This window comes from Medicago sativa, chromosome 3 (genome assembly GCF_051527215.1).
Source record: "Medicago sativa cultivar Bolivia chromosome 3, Bolivia_mono, whole genome shotgun sequence".
Lineage (NCBI taxonomy): Eukaryota > Viridiplantae > Streptophyta > Magnoliopsida > Fabales > Fabaceae > Medicago > Medicago sativa.
The window spans coordinates 10,345,305-10,366,743 of record NC_140751.1 but is presented as its reverse complement, the minus strand read 5'-3'; the positions used below and the strand labels follow the sequence as shown (position 1 = coordinate 10,366,743).

General features: G+C 35.7%; 1 protein-coding gene and 2 long non-coding RNA genes across 3 annotated transcripts; all 3 read left to right on the top strand.

Moving 5' to 3' along the window:
• The first annotated feature begins 4,292 nt into the window (after positions 1-4,292).
• LOC146935613 (uncharacterized) lies at positions 4,293-5,083 on the top strand. The gene is made up of 2 exons (XR_015030284.1): positions 4,293-4,421; positions 4,727-5,083. It is a non-coding gene; the product is annotated as an uncharacterized LOC146935613 (long non-coding RNA).
• A 14,878-nt stretch (positions 5,084-19,961) lies between these two features.
• On the top strand, positions 19,962-21,118 carry LOC146935611 (uncharacterized). The gene is made up of 3 exons (XM_085750766.1): positions 19,962-20,124; positions 20,225-20,251; positions 20,742-21,118. The coding sequence occupies exons 1-3, from the start codon at positions 20,028-20,030 to the stop codon at positions 20,852-20,854; spliced, it is 237 nt and encodes a 78-aa protein (XP_085606892.1). The 5' UTR covers positions 19,962-20,027; the 3' UTR covers positions 20,855-21,118.
• Positions 20,258-20,619, top strand: LOC146935612 (uncharacterized). The gene is made up of 2 exons (XR_015030285.1): positions 20,258-20,414; positions 20,508-20,619. It is a non-coding gene; the product is annotated as an uncharacterized LOC146935612 (long non-coding RNA).
• Positions 21,119-21,439: the final 321 nt, after the last annotated feature.

Below are 21,439 nucleotides of genomic sequence, written 5' to 3'. Positions count from 1 at the left end.
ATATAAATTTTGGTGACGTTATTGGTGAGTAAATATATAATTTTTATGGTGTTGTATTTGGTAAATTTCTTCATGCATCATATCATGATTAGGATTTTGGTGACGATTCTGGTGACGTGTATGTTCAGTAATAAAACTCTGACATACAATTTTGGTGAGTAGAGACCGGTACCGGCATGCATATAGGTGTTAGGAAAGAGTTGCATCTTCGCATATACACAGTGATATTTAGTAATTTGGTGACGTCATGAATGATGTGTAATTCTTGATGTTTATGCTAATTGTTTATGTGTGAAAATGATGTGTTGTTGTGACATGTGAAAGGAAGAGAGTATACATAATGATTGTTGAGACGATGAGATAATGAAGATTATACTATTCTTGATATTTATTTAATGTGTGTGCTTTCCCTTATTATTAGAATTTCTCACCCCTTATTTTGTTTTGTTGTTTTCCGTATGGCGACTGTACTTTAAGTACAGATACCCAGGTTGACGAGGAGTAGTTGTGGAACGTTTTAGAAGGTGGAGATGAGGGGATGCCCTCTGTTTAGTTCTGTTATTTGGTAGCTGAATAAGCATGTAGTCTCTACGAGCTCTAATATTGTAACACTAAGATTGAGATTGACGATTTAAATTCAATTAGATTTTGAGTTGAATCTTGGAAACTTTATTATTACCTATTTATGATTGTTGGAATGCAAGTATGAATTTATTAAGAGATCAATGAATGATTTTCTTCTTCTACTATGAATTTATTTTAAAAGAAAATATTTTAATTATTATTTTGTGATATAATGTTGAGTTATGTAACATCCTTATTATTAAATAAATTCTTATTATTTAATATTTATCGTCGGGAAGTAGGGTGTTACAGGAACCACCCAAAAGTTAACCAATAGATATAACAGTGGTGAAGAGAAACTAAACCAGAACAACACTTCTAAACAAATAGAATGCATCGTGACTACGACCGTGTCACCTAGTTCGTCAGAGATCTGCCAAAGAACAGTCGTAATCCAAGAAACCACCACTGGAAACAAGCAAAACAACAACCGAACGGATATTTCAAAAAAACACAACCATGAACAGTTGTGATTCTAAGGACAACAGAACCGAAAGTCGAGGCATTGAAGGACCGTTGACGATTGCTGCAACCGCCCCTTTTAGGGTACGAGGGTGGTGGTGACGCGACACTGGAGTGGTCGATCACACCACTTGAGTTCAGATCTACATTTTTAAAGAAGGGTTTGGATGAAGGGAGGCAAAGGAAGAAGGTCAGCGGTGGTTTGGTTAAGAGAGAAGGTAGAGCGACGCTTTAGAGAGAGAGAGCCTGGTTTGGATGCTTTTCTCAGTGAAACCTTCCAAACAAGAAATTTTTCCATTTCCATAATATTTGTTTTTAAGTCATTTTTTATAAAACAAATAAATTGATTTCATAGCTATCCGTGAAAATTTGACAGAGTTATGATGACCATTATCCATAATTTTTTAACAAATTAATTAATTTCATAGTTATCCATGGAAATTTGTTACGGTTGTGATGATCATTATCCCATAATTAATTTTTAATTTTTTTAAAACAATTAAATTGAAATTTGCAAAATGACCATTATGCAATTAAAATTAAGGAGACCATTATGAAATTTTTTATGTACTTCAACTTTCATATATTGTTAATAGATATATTCTTAGTATATTACCTTCATGTTTTTATACTTATTTTCTCACCCCTCTCATAACATTTTTTTTCAAAGAAGAACATATATTTTTTAAAAACTACTCTTAATATATCTTTATTTGAAGATGTTTTTAGAGAAATGTTAGGGTCACACCCACTAACACACTCTTTTAATACACTCAATAATAATAAGTCATGTCATCCATTTTTTTCATTCATTTTACCTACAGCCGTTTTTCATCTTTGCAGTATTATCATTTTTTTATGGGTTAAATATGTTTTTGGTCCCTATAAATATATCACCTTTTCATTTTAGTCCCTATAAAAATTTTCCTTCAACTTTTAGTCCCTATAAATTTTCAATCACTACTTTTGGTCCCTATTTTTAAGTTAATTTTTGGATTATTTTAATGAAATTGTGTATAAATGTGTGGAATATTGTAAAAAAAAATTAGAATTTTTTAACAAAACATAAATTAAATATGAATTTTTAACCGTTAAAAATATAAAAATTCATGTTTTGTTAAAAAATTATAATTTTTTTTTGGGAGAGATTCTTATAATATTATGAATTTTTATGTAAAATTTTATTCAAAAATATGAATTCTACATATGACTTTACTTTAAAAGAGGGACAAAAAGTGTAGATGGAAATTTTTTTATGGACTAAAATGAAAAGTTGACATATTTATAGGGATCAAAAACATATTTAACCCTTTTTTTTTTTTTGTTAAATTAAATTTTAACTTTCCTTATTTGGTGCTCAACCTCCCACAAACTCTGTCTCTTCACGTTCTCTTTTATCAAAGAAATTGGCGGCTGAAACACAATTCTGGCAGGTTCTCCTCTGTGATAAGCACAAAAATCACCATTAATTGTCCTCCCAATTGTTGCCCAAAGTACAATAACATGAACATGATATATGAACATAAAAAGCTTAAGGTTGTAAATGCTAGATATGAACGACAACATCTCTCTCATCACAACCAATCAAAATATTCCGAATTGTCATGTTTGAACCACATAAATTAAAATCATTAATTGATGTGGCGATTTGTGAGTAAAGCTGTTTTGGACCGTCAACCCACCACAATTAAACTCAAAAAATATATAATATGTTTAAATTGTGCATAGCTATGTTGCTACATCTATTGTGCATTATTAAATTCTAAAATTTATCATTACTATTATCAAAGGTTGAGAAATTAGTTAAACATAAATTAATTCTAATGATTAATTTTTTCTTTGTTACCTGTTTAATAAGTATGTCAAAGGGACAAAGGAAACACATCAATATACTTAGAATACACTTAATAATGATTCCAAATCTAAGTAGGGTTTTTTTAAAACTCCTTAAGAGGTAATTTTTTAGCACATCGTTCCCTTTGTACATTATAAAGTGGACATGTCATATTTAATTTTTTACATGTATAGAGAGAAAAATATGGCTAAAACTTTGTACCAAAAAAAAAAAAAATATGGCTAAAACTCTTAAGTTTGTGTATGTTATTGTTTTATTTCTATCCCTTTTCCTTGCTGCAAAGAACATTGACGGTGGTATATTTATTCATCCTTTTTCAATTTTCCTTATTTAGTTTGTAGTTTCTATACAATATTTTATCTTATTTTAGTAACATTTTTTTATTCTGTTTTCTAGGGAGGATTTCTTACAACTCCTTAAAAGGTAAATTTTTTTAGTGCATTATGCGCTTTTTTTTGCTAAGTCAGGAGCAAGGACAAGCATTAAGGGGAAGCAACGACATCCCAACTAAGTTGGCACCTCGAAGAGCCCCCATCTTCTGCCGCCAAGCTCAAATAAAACTTTATTAAAAAATGGGTGAAAAATATACAAGAGGGGGGACTAGGACAAAACCCTCAAAACAGAAAGCGAAAAACAGAAACAGTCAACAACAGCCGCCTAAGGAAACCTGTAATCAGGCATACTACAACGATCCTTAAAGAACTCAACCTGCAAACCGCAGGCATTTCAATAGAAGACATTCATTGAGCAGTTGGAGAAGGATTCCCCCTAGAACGGGTTTGGTACGGCGGCTTCCCAACCTAAAATTGTTTCTTAATCTGTTGTTTCTGCTTCTTAGATAAAACCAGTGTGAACGACATCTCGGCTGCTTTTTCATCATATTCACAAATACGACGCCATAACTCCATATCATGTTGTATTCTCAGACTGATGTGTGTGTTCTCATGCACAACTAAAACCATGTTACCATCTGCATCTGGACCCACATCCTGTGTCACAATAGCCGGGAAGTAATCATGTTCTAGCCTCTCGGAATCAGTTAGTAAATATGTGCATTATGCGCTTTATACATTATAAAATGATCAAATCATATTATATTTGTTACATGTATAGAAAGAAAAATTTAGCTAAAGCTCTCACGTTTGTGTATGATATGATTTTATTGAATTCCATTTTCTTTGATGCAAAGAACTTTTACGGGAATCTAATTTTTCAACCTTTTTAAAATTTCCTTATTTAGTTTTTAGTTCATACACAATATTTTATTTCATATTGGCATTCTTATTTTATTTTAGGCTTTCTTACAACTCCTTAAGAGGTAATTGCTTTTAGCACATTATGTGCTTTATACATTATAAAGTGATGAAATCATATTCTTTTTGATATATGTATAGAGAGAAAAAAATGGCTAAAACTCTCAAGTTTGTGTATGCTATGATTTTATTTCTTTCCTTTTTCCTCTTTGCAAAGAACTTAAACGGTAATCTATATTTTCATCCTTTTTCAAACTTCCTTATTTAATTTGTAGTTCGTACACACTATTTTTTTTTCATATTTTAGTAACATTGTTTTATTCTAGGGTATCATACAACTACTTATTTTAGCACATAATGAGATTTATACATTATAAAGTGATCATATCATTTTATATGTTACATGTATAGAGAGAAAAAAAAATGGTTAAAACTCTCAAGTTTTTGTATGCGATGGTTTTTATTTCTTTCCCTTTTCCTTGTTGCAAAGAAGATTGATGATAATCTATTCTTTTATCCTTTTCCATTATAGCATTACCTGATTGTCAAACTGCTGCTGATTGTCCACAAGGTACCAGAGGTCGCACATATAAGTGTATCAACAACAAATGTAGATATCCTAAAGTGTTGAAACCGATTCAATGAGTGTGAATCCCAAGAGAGTAAACTTACGCCGTTCATGGAAGAATGAGTTCTTAAAATGAGTCCTTAGTTCATTTTTAGTTATTGTTTCTTAGAAGACTAATTTTTTTTAGGTTTTATTTATATTTTAAAGCTAAGAAGCCGTTTTTTGTAATATGCATGTCGAATGAACTATAATGTATCTTGGCCCATTAGTTGGCTTTTGCTTTTTAACTTAATCAAATGCCATTTCAACTTCTTATGCAAATTAGTCTTGATTATTTTCTACTTTCTTTTCATTTTGGTGTTGTCATGATACGGTGTAACATAACAATATCCATTTACAGTATTATTTCGACAATGTCTTTTTCTTCGACAATTGCCCCCTAGCATTAATTTTGGTTTAATTAAAAATGCCATGCTTTTTTCGTTTTCTGTCGAAATTACTCTTTTGCTATTTTAACTTCCTGCAAGATAGGCTTATATTTTTTCAAATATTTGTCATTTATTCTTAATATCCTGCTATCATAAGCTAATTCTTCAATCTCATAAGCACCGTTTGAAAATACTTGTAAAATTTTAAATGGTCCCTCCCAATTTGGTGACCATTTGCCTAAGACACTATCTTTTTTATCCATGGGCAAAAGTACTTTCCAAACAAAATCTCCAATGTTAAAAGTTTCGACTTTACCTTTTTATTGTAGGCCTTCGCAACACGTTCTTTCCGTCTCAAAAGAACTTCTAAGGCTATCAACTTTTCTTTATCTACATCAACCATTTCATCCAACATCATAATCCAATATTGATCTGTCTCAAAAAATATATAATATTGATAGGCGTTTGGCAAGTGCACCAAATACTATCGAAGTAGTAAAAATACCGATCCCACGAGGACTGTTTTTAACTTCAATAATTCAATTTCGTTATATAATTAGGATGTGTAAAGTTAATTTTTAGTTTGCCACTAGGCAGAAGATTTGGTTTGATTTTATGAAATCAAATAAAAGAAATTAGATTTGATTAAGAAAATATGAGAGAAAGATGAGATCAGATCCGTCGAATCCTCTAAGTTCCCCTAATTGGTCTACTGCACCTATTTGTTATGAATCCTTTTCTAATTTACGATGATTAACAAATTAGCCCTAATCAATCCCTTGAGTTAGGACCCTCTTCTTAAACTACAGCCCCTAATTCCTTAGGTGGTCTAATAATTCTTGAAGGTTTTACCGAACGTTAACCTATTATAACTAACAAACGATTATCTATTCCTAGACTAACCCTGTTTATTAGAACAATTCAATTAGGTCTAAGTTGAAAGCCATGGTCAGTGGTCATTCATTCTCACGAAATCAAGTTATATGTGATCAATATATAAAAAGCATTAAGAACAATTGAATTGAATAAACTATAATTGAATTCATAAACAAAATAGAGTTTCACAGCAACATGTGTCAATTAGGGTTACAAAGATTCATCTCGGATCTAATCTCTAAGAGATTTAGCTACTCATAATCGAGTTTACAAATAGCATAATCAATGAAATAATTAAAACATACATGAATTGGTAAAAGGATGAAGAAATCGCCCTTCTAGCCGTCTCCGATGTCTCAAAATCGCACTTTGCTCTCCAAAATCGTAACCCTTGTTCTTCAGATTGAGTGCAGTATTTATAGAAGTCATGGGCCTGACCCATCAAAATCGCGTCGCGCCTTGTATAATGGCGTGCCGCGATTTCCTCTTTACAGGAAGTGTGTAATTTTGCTTCAAAAATCGCAGCACGGCTTGAAATTGGCGTGGCGCGATTTCCTTCGAACAGACTTCAATATTTAAGCTTTTTGCACTCCAGAACAGTATAAATTGCATGAGAACTCTATCAAAATGTCACAATAAGTCCCTAATATTACGTAATGACAGGATGTCATCACAACCCCAAACTTAAACCATTCCTTGTCCTCAAGGAATTTGCTTGCAACAGTGACAAACGACAGTAAAATAACAGTTACCTGACAAAACGATAGTACCCAAAAGTTCATTCTCCTTCTAGCTAAAGATGAGCTAGTTTGACTTGTTCGCATCCACCAATTCACAACTCCTCGCATCAAATTGAAACAGGGTTCTACCTGTAACGCCCGTCTTAATTATTTACTTAATTTAATGAGGATTTATATATATATTTATATGATTTAAGAATTTAAATAGTTTGCATGATTTATAGATAAATTATGTGATTTTCTAGAATGACGTGAAGTATATTGATGTTGTGAAGTTGTTATGTTGGTGTGACTTATTTTATTATTAAATAAAATAAGATATGAGAAATAAAATAAAAATATTAAAGATTGGGCTGCGTGGTGAGATGAGCAATTAGTAGTGAGAAGAGTAAAAAGGAGAGATAAATAGACAGACATAAGTTAGGAAAAGTAGTACGTACGTTTTTGGAGAAAAAGGGAGAAAAGTCAGAAAGAGAGAAGAACCAAAGGAGGGTTGCGATTCTGCTATTATCAGGTAAGGGTGAGACTAATTTTCAATATTATTAAGGGTATAATTCTATAGGATGAATTTAGCATGATTGGGTTAAGTTTTGGTGAGAATTGAGAATTAGGTTTAGGATCAATTTTGATGAATGAATCAAGAACAGATGTTAGATTGATGCAAAAATAGTGTACAGACCTTAGATATGACTTAAGATGATAATTAGATGCTATTTGGATGAAGGAATCATGAATATAGGTGAAAAGTTGGGATTTTTAGGTTTCTGGCTGTACTGACATTCATCGCTCGCATCTGCGAGAAAGAACACTCGCAACGGCGAGCTAGAACCCAGAGCTCGCATCTGCGAGCAATGCAACTCGCAACTGCGAGTGACCCGTAAGCTCGCAACTGCGAGCAGAATAACTCGCCACTGCGAGTAAGGACTTAGGAACCCAGAATGCACGCTTTGCTCGCCATTGCGAGCAGAGTTACTCGCCACTGCGAGTTAGGCTGTTAGTTGCCCAAAATTGTCCCGATGCGATCCCTTCGCACGCGTAGTCTTGAGTTGACCTTAGAATTAAGTAAGAGAGCTGTTTAGGATGTTTTTATAGACCCTGCAGTTTGTTCAGGTGACTGAGATTAGAAGTGTGGTTGCATGAATGTTATAATGATGCTTTATGGTATTTATGTTGATGTAATTCATACCTTAGATGATGTTAACGCATTCAAATGTTATTAAGTGTTGTATCTTGCTGCTGTTCCCTGCTTTTGACTGTTAGTGTCTTGAAGTTGCATGAGTCGGTCTATGTTGTAGAATTCAAGGAGTGGTCCATGATCATGAGTCGTATGAGTTGTTTATGTTGTTGTCTAAGTTGTTGGAAGTTGAGTTCATTGCATACTCATTAAAGTTGGGGGCTTTAGGCCCGGCAGCCTTTGTGCTCATTAAAGTTGGGGGCTTTAGGCCCGGCAGCCTTTGTGCTCATTAAAGTTGGGGGCTTTAGGCCCGGCAGCCTTTGTGCTCACACGTTGAAGAGCTTATTATGCTCATTTTGTTGTTGAATGGTACCACATGCATTTGCATATCAAGAAGTTTCATGTTGTCTAAGTTGTTAAGTTGTTGTTGTGTTGATAGAGTTGCATGGTCAAAGATGAGTTGTGTTGTCCAGTTGTTGTTGAGTTGATAGAGTTGCATGGTCAAAGATGAGTTATGTCGTCAAGTTGAGTGTTAAGTTGATTATGATTTGCGATGAAAATTAGTAACGGTATTTGATGATTGTGTTTGTTATGAAATGAAAAATATGCTAATTGTTAATTGATGATATGTTATTAATGTTTAAGTTGTTAAATGCATTTTATTGGATTATATGCTTAATGTATTGATTATGAAATCTCACCCCTTCTGCGTATATGTTGCCTCGACCGTGGGTAATGTGCAGGTAATAAAGATTAGAGGCGTTCGTGAGTGGACTCCTCACTTGGTGTCTAGGTGCTCTGATACGTAACGGGATGGGGGCTTGCTTTTACTTCTATTCCTTACGTGTCTCTTTTATGAACTAATTTATGAGATTTTCCAATAAGGCCTGCGTGCCAAGACTTTAAAATGTTGAACTATTTTCCGCTGCAACAGTTTAAGATTTTTCATGATGTTGAATTTGAAGGATAATTATTATTATCCATTTTATGATTTAAATGAAGTATGTGACATTCCGTTGTGATCAAAATACTCTGATTTTAAATGAAATTTTTATGTTGGGAAAACGGGGTGTTACAATTGGTATCAGAGCAGGTCGGTCCGTCCGGCCAAGTAGTGAGTCGAGTTGTGTCTTTAGGAGTTGGAATACCACTATTATGATATTCTAAATGTTGTGTGTTGTGCAGAGAAGAGACCTGGAGGCTGCGAATCTTATTTGCTATAAGAGGACTAGAATGGCTGGAAGAAATGATGCTGCGATTGCTGCTGCTTTGGAAGCTGTAGCCCAAGCTGTGGGACAACATCCAAATGCTGGTGCTGGTGCGAATGCTGATGTGAGAATGTTGGAGACCTTTCTGAGAAATCATCCTCCTACCTTCAAAGGAAGGTACGACCCTGATGGAGCACAGACGTGGCTCAAGGAGGTTGAGAGAATTTTCAGAGTTATGCAATGTACTGATGATCAGAAGGTGCATTTTGGAAAGCATATGCTGGCTGAGGAAGCTGATGACTGGTGGGTGAGCCTCCAACCTACCCTAGAGCAGGATGATGCAGTTATTACTTGGGCTGTGTTTAAGAGAGAGTTCCTAAACAGATATTTTCCTGAGGATGTTCGCGGAAGAAAAGAGATCGAGTTCCTTGAGCTGAAGCAAGGAAACATGTCGGTGACAGAGTATGCAGCAAAGTTTATGGAGCTGGCTCAGTTCTATCCACACTACACTGGGGACAATGCTGAGTTCTCTAAGTGTATCAAGTTCGAGAATGGTTTGCGTGCTGATATTAAGCGAGCCATTGGTTACCAACAGATCCGTGACTTTTCTGCTTTGGTGAGCAGATGCAGAATCTATGAAGATGACAACAAAGCTCATTATAAGATTATGAGTGAGAAGAGGGGTAAGGGCCAACAAAGTCGCCCAAAGCCTTACAGTGCTCCTGCTGACAAAGGAAAAGGAAGAGCTAATGATGAGAGGAGGTCAAATAAGAAGGATGCTGGTGCTGAGGTTGTTTGTTACACTTGTGGCGAGAAAGGCCATAAGAGTAATGCTTGTACTAAGGATATTAAACGGTGCTTTCGTTGTGGCAGTAAAGGACATACACTTGCAGAGTGTAAGCATGCGGACATTGTGTGTTTTAACTGCAAAGAAGAGGGTCATATTGGGTCTCAGTGTACGAATCCGAAGAAGACTCGGACTAGAGGGAAAGTGTTTGCTTTGACTGGTACTCAGACTGAAAATGAGGATCGTTTGATCAGAGGTACTTGTTATATTAACAATACTCCTTTAGTTGCTATTATTGATACTGGTGCTACACATTGTTTTGTTGCCTTTGATTGTGCTTCTAAGTTGGGTCTTGCTGTGTCTGATATGAGTAGAGAAATGGTCGTCGAAACTCCAGCTAAGGGTTCGGTGACTACTTCTCTTGTTTGTTTACGATGTCCTTTGTCTATGTTTGATCGTGATTTTGAGATTGATTTAGTTTGTCTGCCTTTGAGTGGAATGGATGTAATTCTTGGTATGAACTGGTTAGAGTACAACCATGTTCTCATTAATTGTTTTAGTAAGTCGGTGCGTTTCTCTTCTGCTGAAGAGGAAAGTGGAGCAGAATTTTTGTCTACTAAGCAGCTGAAGCAATTAGAACGCGGTGGGATCTTGATGTTTTCCTTGATGGCATCCTTATCTTTGGAGAATCAAGCAGTGATTGATAAGTTGCAGGTGGTGTGTGATTTTCCTGAAGTTTTCCCTGATGAAATCCCTGATGTACCACCGGAGAGAGAAGTTGAATTTTCTATTGACCTTGTTCCGGGAACGAAGCCTGTGTCTATGACACCTTATCGTATGTCAGCTTCTGAGTTGGCTGAGTTGAAGAAACAGTTGGAGGAATTGCTAGATAAGAAGTTCATTAGACCGAGTGTTTCACCTTGGGGAGCGCCGGTATTGTTGGTTAAGAAGAAAGATGGTAGTATGAGGTTGTGCATTGATTATCCATAGCTGAATAAAGTAACCATAAAGAATAGGTATCCACTTCCAACAATTGATGATTTAATGGATCAGTTAGTGGGTGCACGTGTGTTCAGCAAGATTGACTTGAGGTCGGGTTATCACCAGATTAAAGTAAAAGATGAAGATATGCAGAAGACGACTTTTAGGACGCGATATGGACACTATGAATATAAGGTGATGCCTTTTGGTGTTAGTAATGCGCCTGGCGTGTTCAAGGAGTATATGAATCACATTTTTATGCATTTTTGGATCGCTTCGTAGTTGTGTTCATCGATGATATTTTGATTTACTCTAAAACAGAAGAAGAACATGCTGAGCATTTGAAGATTGTCTTACAAGTGCTGAAAGAAAAGAAGTTGTATGCTAAATTGTCTAAGTGTGAATTCTGGTTGAGTGAAGTAAGTTTTCTTGGCCATGTTATTTCTGGTAGTGGTATTGCAGTCGATCCGTCTAAAGTTGAAGCGGTATCACAATGGGAAACTCCTAAGTCAGTTACAGAGATTAGAAGCTTCTTGAGTTTAGCAGGTTATTACCGAAGATTTATAGAAGGATTTTCTAAGTTAGCACTTCCGTTAATGCAGTTGACGTGTAAAGGTAAAACCTTTGTGTGGGATGTTCATTGTGAGAACAGTTTTAATGAATTGAAGAAGCGTTTGACGACGGCTCCAGTTTTGATTTTGTCGAAACCTGACGAACCTTTTGTGGTGTATTGTGATGCGTCCAAGTTGGGCTTAGGCGGTGTACTTATGCAAGATGGTAAAGTGGTTGCTTATGCATCAAGACAGTTGAGAATTCATGAACGAAACTATCCTACTCATGATCTTGAATTAGCTGCAGTTGTATTTGTGCTTAAGATTTGGAGACATTACTTGTATGGTTCGAGATTTGAGGTGTTTAGTGATCACAAGAGCTTGGAGTATTTGTTTGATCAGAAGGAATTGAATATGAGACAACGAAGATGGCTCGAATTGTTGAACGATTATGATTTTGGTTTGAATTACCATCCGGGTAAAGCTAATGTTGTGGCAGATGCCTTAAGTAGGAAAACTTTACATATGTCTGCTATGATGGTTAAAGAGTTTGAATTGCTTGAACAATTTAGAGATTTGAGCTTAGTTTGTGAAATGTCGTCTCGGAGTGTTAAGCTAGGAATGCTGAAGATTGATAATGATTTCTTGAAAAGTATTAAAGATGCGCAGAAGGTTGATGTCAAGTTTGTAGACTTGTTGGTTGCTAGTAATCAAACGGAAGATGGTGACTTCAAGGTCGATGATCAAGGTGTGTTGAGGTTTCGAGGTAGGATTTGTATTCCAGACAATGATGAGATAAAGAAGATGATTCTTGAAGAGAGTCATATGAGTAGCTTAAGTATTCATCCGGGAGCTACAAAGATGTATCATGACTTAAAGAAGTTGAGAGGCAAGGAGATACCTCTTGTGAAAGTCGTTTGGGATGGAGCGACTGGCGAAAGCTTAACGTGGAAGCTAGAGAGTAAGATGCTGGAGTCTTATCCAGAGTTATTTGCTTGAGGTAAATTTTCGAGGACGAAAATTCTATAAGTTGGGGAGAGTTGTAACGCCCGTCTTAATTATTTACTTAATTTAATGAGGATTTATATATTTATTTATATATATATTTATATGATTTAAGAATTTAAATAGTTTGCATGATTTATAGATAAATTATGTGATTTTCTAGAATGACGTGAAGTATATTGATGTTGTGAAGTTGTTATGTTGGTGTGACTTATTTTATTATTAAATAAAATAAGATATGAGAAATAAAATAAAAATATTAAAGATTGGGCTGCGAGGTGAGATGAGCAATTAGTAGTGAGAAGAGTAAAAAGGAGAGATAAATAGACAGACATAAGTTAGGAAAAGTAGTACGTACGTTTTTGGAGAAAAAGGGAGAAAAGTCAGAAAGAGAGAAGAACCAAAGGAGGGATGCGATTCTGCTATTATCAGGTAAGGGTGAGACTAATTCTCAATATTATTAAGGGTATAATTCTATAGGATGAATTTAGCATGATTGGGTTAAGTTTTGGTGAGAATTGAGAATGAGGTTTAGGATCAATTTTGATGAATGAATCAAGAAAAGATGTTAGATTGATGCAAAATTAGTATACAGACCTTATATATGACTTAAGATGATAATTAGATGCTATTTGGATGAAGGAATCATGAATATAGGTGAAAAGTTGGGATTTTTAGGTTTCTGGCCGTACTGACATTCATCGCTCGCATCTGCGAGAAAGAACACTCGCAACGGCGAGCTAGAACCCAGAGCTCGCATCTGCGAGCAATGCAACTCGCAACTGCGAGTGACCCGTAAGCTCGCAACTGCGAGCAGAATAACTCGCCACTGCGAGTAAGGACTTAGGAACCCAGAATGCACGCTTTGCTCGCCATTGCGAGCAGAGTTACTCGCCACTGCGAGTTAGGCTGTTAGTTGCCCAAAATTGTCCCGATGCGATCCCTTCGCACGCGTAGTCTTGAGTTGACCTTAGAATTAAGTAAGAGAGCTGTTTAGGATGTTTTTATAGACCCTGCAGTTTGTTCAGGTGACTGAGATTAGAAGTGTGGTTGCATGAATGTTATAATGATGCTTTATGGTATTTATGTTGATGTAATTCATACCTTAGATGATGTTAACGCATTCAAATGTTATTAAGTGTTGTATCTTGCTGCTGTTCCCTGCTTTTGACTGTTAGTGTCTTGAAGTTGCATGAGTCGGTCTATGTTGTAGAATTCAAGGAGTGGTCCATGATCATGAGTCGTATGAGTTGTTTATGTTGTTGTCTAAGTTGTTGGAAGTTGAGTTCATTGCATACTCATTAAAGTTGGGGGCTTTAGGCCCGGCAGCCTTTGTGCTCATTAAAGTTGGGGGCTTTAGGCCCGGCAGCCTTTGTGCTCATTAAAGTTGGGGGCTTTAGGCCCGGCAGCCTTTGTGCTCACACGTTGAAGAGCTTATTATGCTCATTTTGTTGTTGAATGGTACCACATGCATTTGCATATCAAGAAGTTTCATGTTGTCTAAGTTGTTAAGTTGTTGTTGTGTTGATAGAGTTGCATGGTCAAAGATGAGTTGTGTTGTCCAGTTGTTGTTGAGTTGATAGAGTTGCATGGTCAAAGATGAGTTGTGTCGTCAAGTTGAGTGTTAAGTTGATTATGATTTGCGATGAAAATTAGTAACGGTATTTGATGATTGTGTTTGTTATGAAATGAAAAATATGCTAATTGTTAATTGATGATATGTTATTAATGTTTAAGTTGTTAAATGCATTTTATTGGATTATATGCTTAATGTATTGATTATGAAATCTCACCCCTTCTGCGTATATGTTGCCTCGACCGTGGGTAATGTGCAGGTAAAAAAGATTAGAGGCGTTCGTGAGTGGACTCCTCACTTGGTGTCTAGGTGCTCTGATACGTAACGGGATGGGGGCTTGCTTTTACTTCTATTCCTTACGTGTCTCTTTTATGAACTAATTTATGAGATTTTCCAATAAGGCCTGCGTGCCAAGACTTTAAAATGTTGAACTATTTTCCGCTGCAACAGTTTAAGATTTTTCATGATGTTGAATTTGAAGGATAATTATTATTATCCATTTTATGATTTAAATGAAGTATGTGACATTCCGTTGTGATCAAAATACTCTGATTTTAAATGAAATTTTTATGTTGGGAAAACAGGGTGTTACACTACCAGTCGACATGCAGGTCTACATATTACCATACGCTTGAAAAGTTTCTAAACATCAATCAAAGTCAATATCATTACACACTTTTGAGGTCTTTAGGGTTATAACGGGGCTTAGGTGAAGGTGGGATATATTTGGATAAGTAGGCTACACAAAATTTGAGTTAGGCATTCCTACGGAAGTTAAAGCACAAAATTCAATCCGTCATTCATTCACCTTGTGGAAATACAATCAATGCAAAGGTACTAGAGAATATTTTTATCATTTAGGGACAATCGAGTTTGAAGTTACTCGGATTTTCAATGTTTTGTCCCTTTTTCATCATTCAATTTCTTTTTTTTTTTTTTGATACACCATTTTTGTGTGTATTTTGCATGACAATTTCCTATTTCTTTCATTTTTATTCTCTTATTCTCTAGTACCCCCACCCCAAACTTATTGGTTGCAAATTCCAATAGCAACCCCAAACTTAATCTTTAGCAACATTCTACAATGCCTTAACTCAGAAAATACATTAAGGGACAAGTCCTAAAAGTCTCTAGGCTTGTAATGTAGTTTGTCACCGAACAAAAAGTTCTAATCCTACCGGCTCACAATTGGTTAAGAAAGGATAAATTCAACAAATTAAAACAGGGTAGGCTTCAAAAAGGCTCACAGGACCAAGCACTTTTGCCTCAGTGTGTAATTGACAAAGACCAATCAATAATAGAGAAACAATGCAAGTTCTAGAAATGTAGTTGCATGGAAAACTAATCTAAATATAAGTGAATTGAAAAACAAATTTGGCAATGAACCTTATGGCTGAGATTTCTGGAAGTATGTGACTACCTAGCAACGCCGTACACTTCGCCTTTGAATCAAGTCACCCCTCCTTTAGAACTTTTGGAATACCGTTTTATCAAACAACTGTTACTAAACTGGAATAGGTCACATGAAACAAAACAAATTCATTAATAATAAACAAGTGCAGGAGCAATTACAATAGGGAAATAAGTTCAATGGACTTCGACATAAAAAGAAAATAAAGAAAGTACATCAAAAGAAAAATGACTGAAAATAAAATACAAAGCAGAAAATGCTAATCCATCAGTAGATCAGCCCATGTTCACATCATCATCCGAGTGTCCAGCCCCTGGTGTCCTTAATCCTTCAAAGATGCCATCCCCTTGATCTTGCTCGGTGACATTGAAATCATCAGTGATTTCCCTCCTCATGCGCAGACCATACTCTTCTTGATGTGTAAAATATTGCTCCATGCGCTCACGGGATCCTCCAAACCTCTCATAAGATCCACTAATCGGACCCATATGCAATTGAGCCTCCGCAGCAAACGCAGCTGAGAACCTAGGACGGTTCACCCACAGCTGGTCCAAAGTCTCATTCATCCAATTAGCTTGCACATGCATGAATTCCTCAAGCTTTGGGTGAAGAGGAGCATAACCCCTTTGGCTACTACTCCCTCCTTGCTCCATTTGTTGTTGCCTTGCTGCCTCCCTCTCTCTCTCCTTCATATAGCCTTCATATTTCTTCATAAATCCATCCATTACCGAGTCCGTGATTGGCTTCATATTGCTGGTGTTGAGATCACTATCATAAGCCGGCACAAGCTCTTGCTCACACAACCAATTAATTAGACTTCCATGCCCTAATTGTGTGGTGTTTCCGGTTGCTAGATCATGAAGGCTATTGGCCAAGAGGCGGCCAATATCTATAGGGTGCTCCTTGATGATGGCGTAGGCAGCAAGCACCCTCTTGAGAGGAATTTCAGAAGTGCAAGATGCACTCTCAAGAGTCTGGACCAAATAGGACACCCACGCCTTGGGTACCGGCAACATCTCCGCATAGGTAAGCATCCGGGACCTTTTCCAAGTCGACCCAGGCCTACACATGGTGGTTATGATCTCATCAAAGGTATCCTCCGTAATGGAAAATCTCTCCCTCCTCAATTTTTCAACCCAACACTCCTCCGGTGCTTGAACATTCAGCCATGCATTGAGAGCATCCGGGCTAAAATCAATATACTTTCCTCGAACAAAAGATTGAAAGGGTGTATCGGACACCCTTGCATTTGCAAAGAATTCGACGATCACCGTTTTGTTGTTTGCTTCGTCGATCATATCATTCAACCTCGTCCACCCCCTCCTTCGTAATTCAGACTCAAAGAAAGGATATTTCACAAGCTTTGTGAAATCAAACTTCCTCTCCCCTATGACCTCGAAACTCTTCATGGATTGATGAAACTCTTGGGCTTGGTCATTGATGAAATGGATGGCGTTTTCGGGTGGTTCGGATGCGGCACGAGGGCGTTTGGATTTGCTTGTGGATGGTTTTGGGTTGGTGGTTTTCTTTGAGCGGGTGTTTCTTTGGTTGGAGGCCATTTGTGGTTTAGGAAGATGGTGAAAGGAAAGTTTTGTGAAGTTTGGGAAGGTTTGGGATGATTGTGGTTTGATGGTGGTTTGGATTGGTGAATTTGTGATTGGAATGTGGTATGATGATGGTTAGGAAGTGAATATTGAGATGAAGATGAGGAGAATTCGTGAATGGAAGTTTAGGGAAGTTTTGGTAGAGAAAGGTATGAAGAATGGAATGAAAATGATGATGAACAGTGAAGGATTTATAGGTCTGTTTGGTCAAAATCGCGGCACGCCAAAATGCAAGGTGCGGCGCGATTTTGTGTTTAACAGGCAATAACTGGCAAATTTGTAACGGCTATAAGTTCCAACGGCTATTTTTTTTCACATAACAGCCAAAATCGCGCCGCGGTGGATACTAGGCGTGCCGCGATTTTGGTGAAACAGGGGGTCACCTTTGCTGCTTCTGAAAATCGCGATGCGGCCATATATAGGCGCGGCGCGATTTTGAATGTACAGGGAGCATTCTTTGCTTCCTCAGGCCAAAAAATTTTGTTTTCTTGAAAAATGCCTGAGTTCATTGAATCTTTGAAAAACTTTTGAGGAGAGAATCATGCAAGACATCAGTACCATGCATGATTTTCTTGGCAAGAGGTATCCTTGAACCAATTTTTTTAACTTTCCTGCCTTGTATTAAAAGAAAAGAAAAAATATTTTTGTGTTTTTGTTTTTGAAAGCAATAAAATCATACCTGAAAAATAAATAGTGGGTTGCCTCCCACCCAGCGCTTTCTTTTACGTCATTGAGCTTGACGCTTCAACCACTGTTGGGGTGGAAAATATGTCAGAAAGAACACGTCATCCTTCTTCTTCCTCTTGTTTGGTAGGAATTCCATGAATTTGTAACAAATAAGTAGATTCTCCCATGAACTCACAGTTAGACCTTTGGAATTTAAGCTCTCCCACCTTAGAGAAGGACATGCAACCATCTGCACACGAGTGATTTCCTTAACCCCTGTTTGTTCAGACTTCAGGAAAATGTCAGCACTCCTCACTTTTGGATTTTCTTCCACCACAACCTTGTGACACTCAATCTCCATCTGAACCAGCTTCCTCTGAGACTCATGTGCTTTCTCAACAAGATCACCACACTGAACATCAAACTTTTCAAATAAAACTTGATTTGACACCAAGAAATCATCTAAAATATTCTGAAGTTGAGTATTGTAATCGATGTTGATCACCTCTTTCTTCCCTTCACCATCACTACCTGGTTGATTCGCCTCATAATGACCACAACTCGAGATTTTGTTGTCCAAAATTTTGATCTTAAAAGATAGCATATATTTTTCGTACTTCAACTTAGCAATCTCTCTCATGTCATAGAGGAGTAACCTGTCTATCATAGCTGCAAAACTTGGATAAACTTTTCAGTAGCACAGTACAATGAGAAGAAAACAAAGAGCATAATATTTTTTTTCCTTCTTTATAAATATATATACAAAAATATAAATGACAGAAATCCTAAATAATAACGTAATTGCCTTGTTGAAATAATCAACAGTCCCCGGCAGCAGCGCCAAAAACTTGATAGGCGTTTGGCAAGTGCACCAAATACTATCGAAGTAGTAAAAATATCGATCCCACGAGGACTGTTTTTAACTTCAATAATTCAATTTCGTTATATAATTAGGATGTGTAAAGTTAATTTTTAGTTTGCCACTAGGCAGAAGATTTGGTTTGATTTTATGAAATCAAATAAAAGAAATTAGATTTGATTAAGAAAATATGAGAGAAAGATGAGATCAGATCCGTCGAATCCTCTAAGTTCCCCTAATTGGTCTACTGCACCTATTTGTTATGAATCCTTTTCTAATTTACGATGATTAACAAATTAGCCCTAATCAATCCCTTGAGTTAGGACCCTCTTCTTAAACTACAGCCCCTAATTCCTTAGGTGGTCTAATAATTCTTGAAGGTTTTACCGAACGTTAACCTATTATCACTAACAAACGATTATCTATTCCTAGACTAACCCTGTTTATTAGAACAATTCAATTAGGTCTAAGTTGAAAGCCATGGTCAGTGGTCATTCATTCTCACGAAATCAAGTTATATGTGATCAAGATATAAAAAGCATTAAGAACAATTGAATTGAATAAACTAGAATTGAATTCATAAACAAAATAGAGTTTCACAGCAACATGTGTCAATTAGGGTTACAAAGATTCATCTCGGATCTAATCTTTAAGAGATTTAGCTACTCATAATCGAGTTTACAAATAGCATAATCAATGAAATAATTAAAACATACATGAATTGGTAAAAGGATGAAGAATCGCCCTTCTAGCCGTCTCCGATGTCTCAAAATCGCACTTTGCTCTCCAAAATCGTAACCCTTGTTCTTCAGATTGAGTGCAGTATTTATAGAAGTCATGGGCCTGACCCATCAAAATCGCGCCGCGCCTTGTATAATGGCGTGCCGCGATTTCCTCTTTACAGGAAGTGTGTAATTTTGCTTCAAAAATCGCAGCACGGCTTGAAATTGGCGTGGCGCGATTTCCTTCGAACAGACTTCAATATTTAAGCTTTTTGCACTCCAGAACAGTATAAATTGCATGAGAACTCTATCAAAATGTCACAATAAGTCCCTAATATTACGTAATGACAGGATGTCATCAAATATGTTCAAATTTTTCATAACTATGTTGCCACATCGATTGTGCATTATTAAATTTTAAAATTTATCATCTCTATTATCAAAGGTTGAGAAATTAATTAAAAATAAATTAATTCTAATGATTAATTTTTTTCTATGTTACCTCTTGAATAAGTATGCCAAAGGGACAAAGGAAACACTTCGATATACTTAGAATACACTTAATAATGATTTCAAATCTAGGTAGGGTTTTTTTTCAACTCCTTAAGAGGTATTATTTTTAGCACATCGTTCCCTTTGTACATTATAAAGTGGACATATCATATTTAAATTTTTACATGTATAGAGAGAAAAATATGGCTAAAACTCTCAAGTTTGTGTATGTTATTGTTTTATTTCTATCCCTTTTCCTTGCTGCAAAGAACATTGATGGTGGTATATTTATTCATCCTTTTTCAAATTTCCTTATTTAGTTTGTAGTTAGTATACAATATTTTATCTTATTTTAGTAACATTGTTTTATTCTGTTTTTTAGGGAGGGTTTCTTACAACTCCTTAAGAGGTAATTTTTTTTAGTACATCATGCGCTTTATACATTATAAAGTGATCAAATCATATTATATTTGTTACATGCACAGAGAGAAAAAATTTAACTAAAACTCTCACGTTAGTGTATGATATGATTTTATTGAATTCCATTTTCTTTTATGCAAAGAACTTTAACGGTAATCTATTTTTTCAACATTTTTAAAATTTCCTTATTTAGTTTTTAGTTCATACATATTTTATTTCATATTGGCATTCTTATTTTATTTTAGGATTTCTTACAACTCCATAAGAGGTAATTACTTTTAGCACATTATGTGCTTTATACATTATAACGTGATGAAAACATATTCTTTTTGTTATATGTATAGAGAGAGAGAGAGAGAGAGAAAAAAAACATGGTAAAACTCTCAAGTATGTGTATACTTTGATTTTATTTCATTCCTTTTTCCTTGTTGCAAAGAACATTAACGATAATCTATTCTTTTATCCTTTCCCCGTTATAGCATTACCTGTTTGTCAAACTGCTGCTGATTGTCCACAAGGTACCAGAGGTCGCACATATAAATGTATCAACAATAAATGTAGATATCCTAAAGTGTTGAAACCGATTCAATGAGTGTGAATTCCAAGAGAGTAAACTTACGCCGTTCATGGAAGAATGAGTTCTTATAGTAAAAAAAAATCTATCAATTTACCTTTTGATAGAATATTCCTTAGTTCATTTTAGTTATTTTGCTGACACCAAATAATAGTATTTTCTATATTTCTTTTTATAATTTTACAGACCTTGCAATTATGGCTTTTTACTCTCCAATTTTAGTAATGAAATATAACAAAGCACTAAATAATATTATAATTTGATTGTTTTCTTCTCTCTTAATTTTGGATGTGTCATCACGGCCTCCTATTTAGGCATATCACATCTACTTTCCAACCTTACCACCTATGCGAATAATTTCAATAGCTAAGTTGGAAAAAAAAATTAATTCAAAGTCTATAGCTCTAATTTTATCTCAAATTATTATTACACTTTTGATTTTAGAAAAAATGAATTTGTATTTCTTTCGAACGAACAGTCAATGAGTTCATTTATTTCTTCTTGGTATAAATTGTTGGATCTAATTATTATAAGAGTTTTTCTAACCTGTGCAAGATTGCACAGGATAAGGAGTAATTAATGCTCCACTTTTATAGGTTTCTC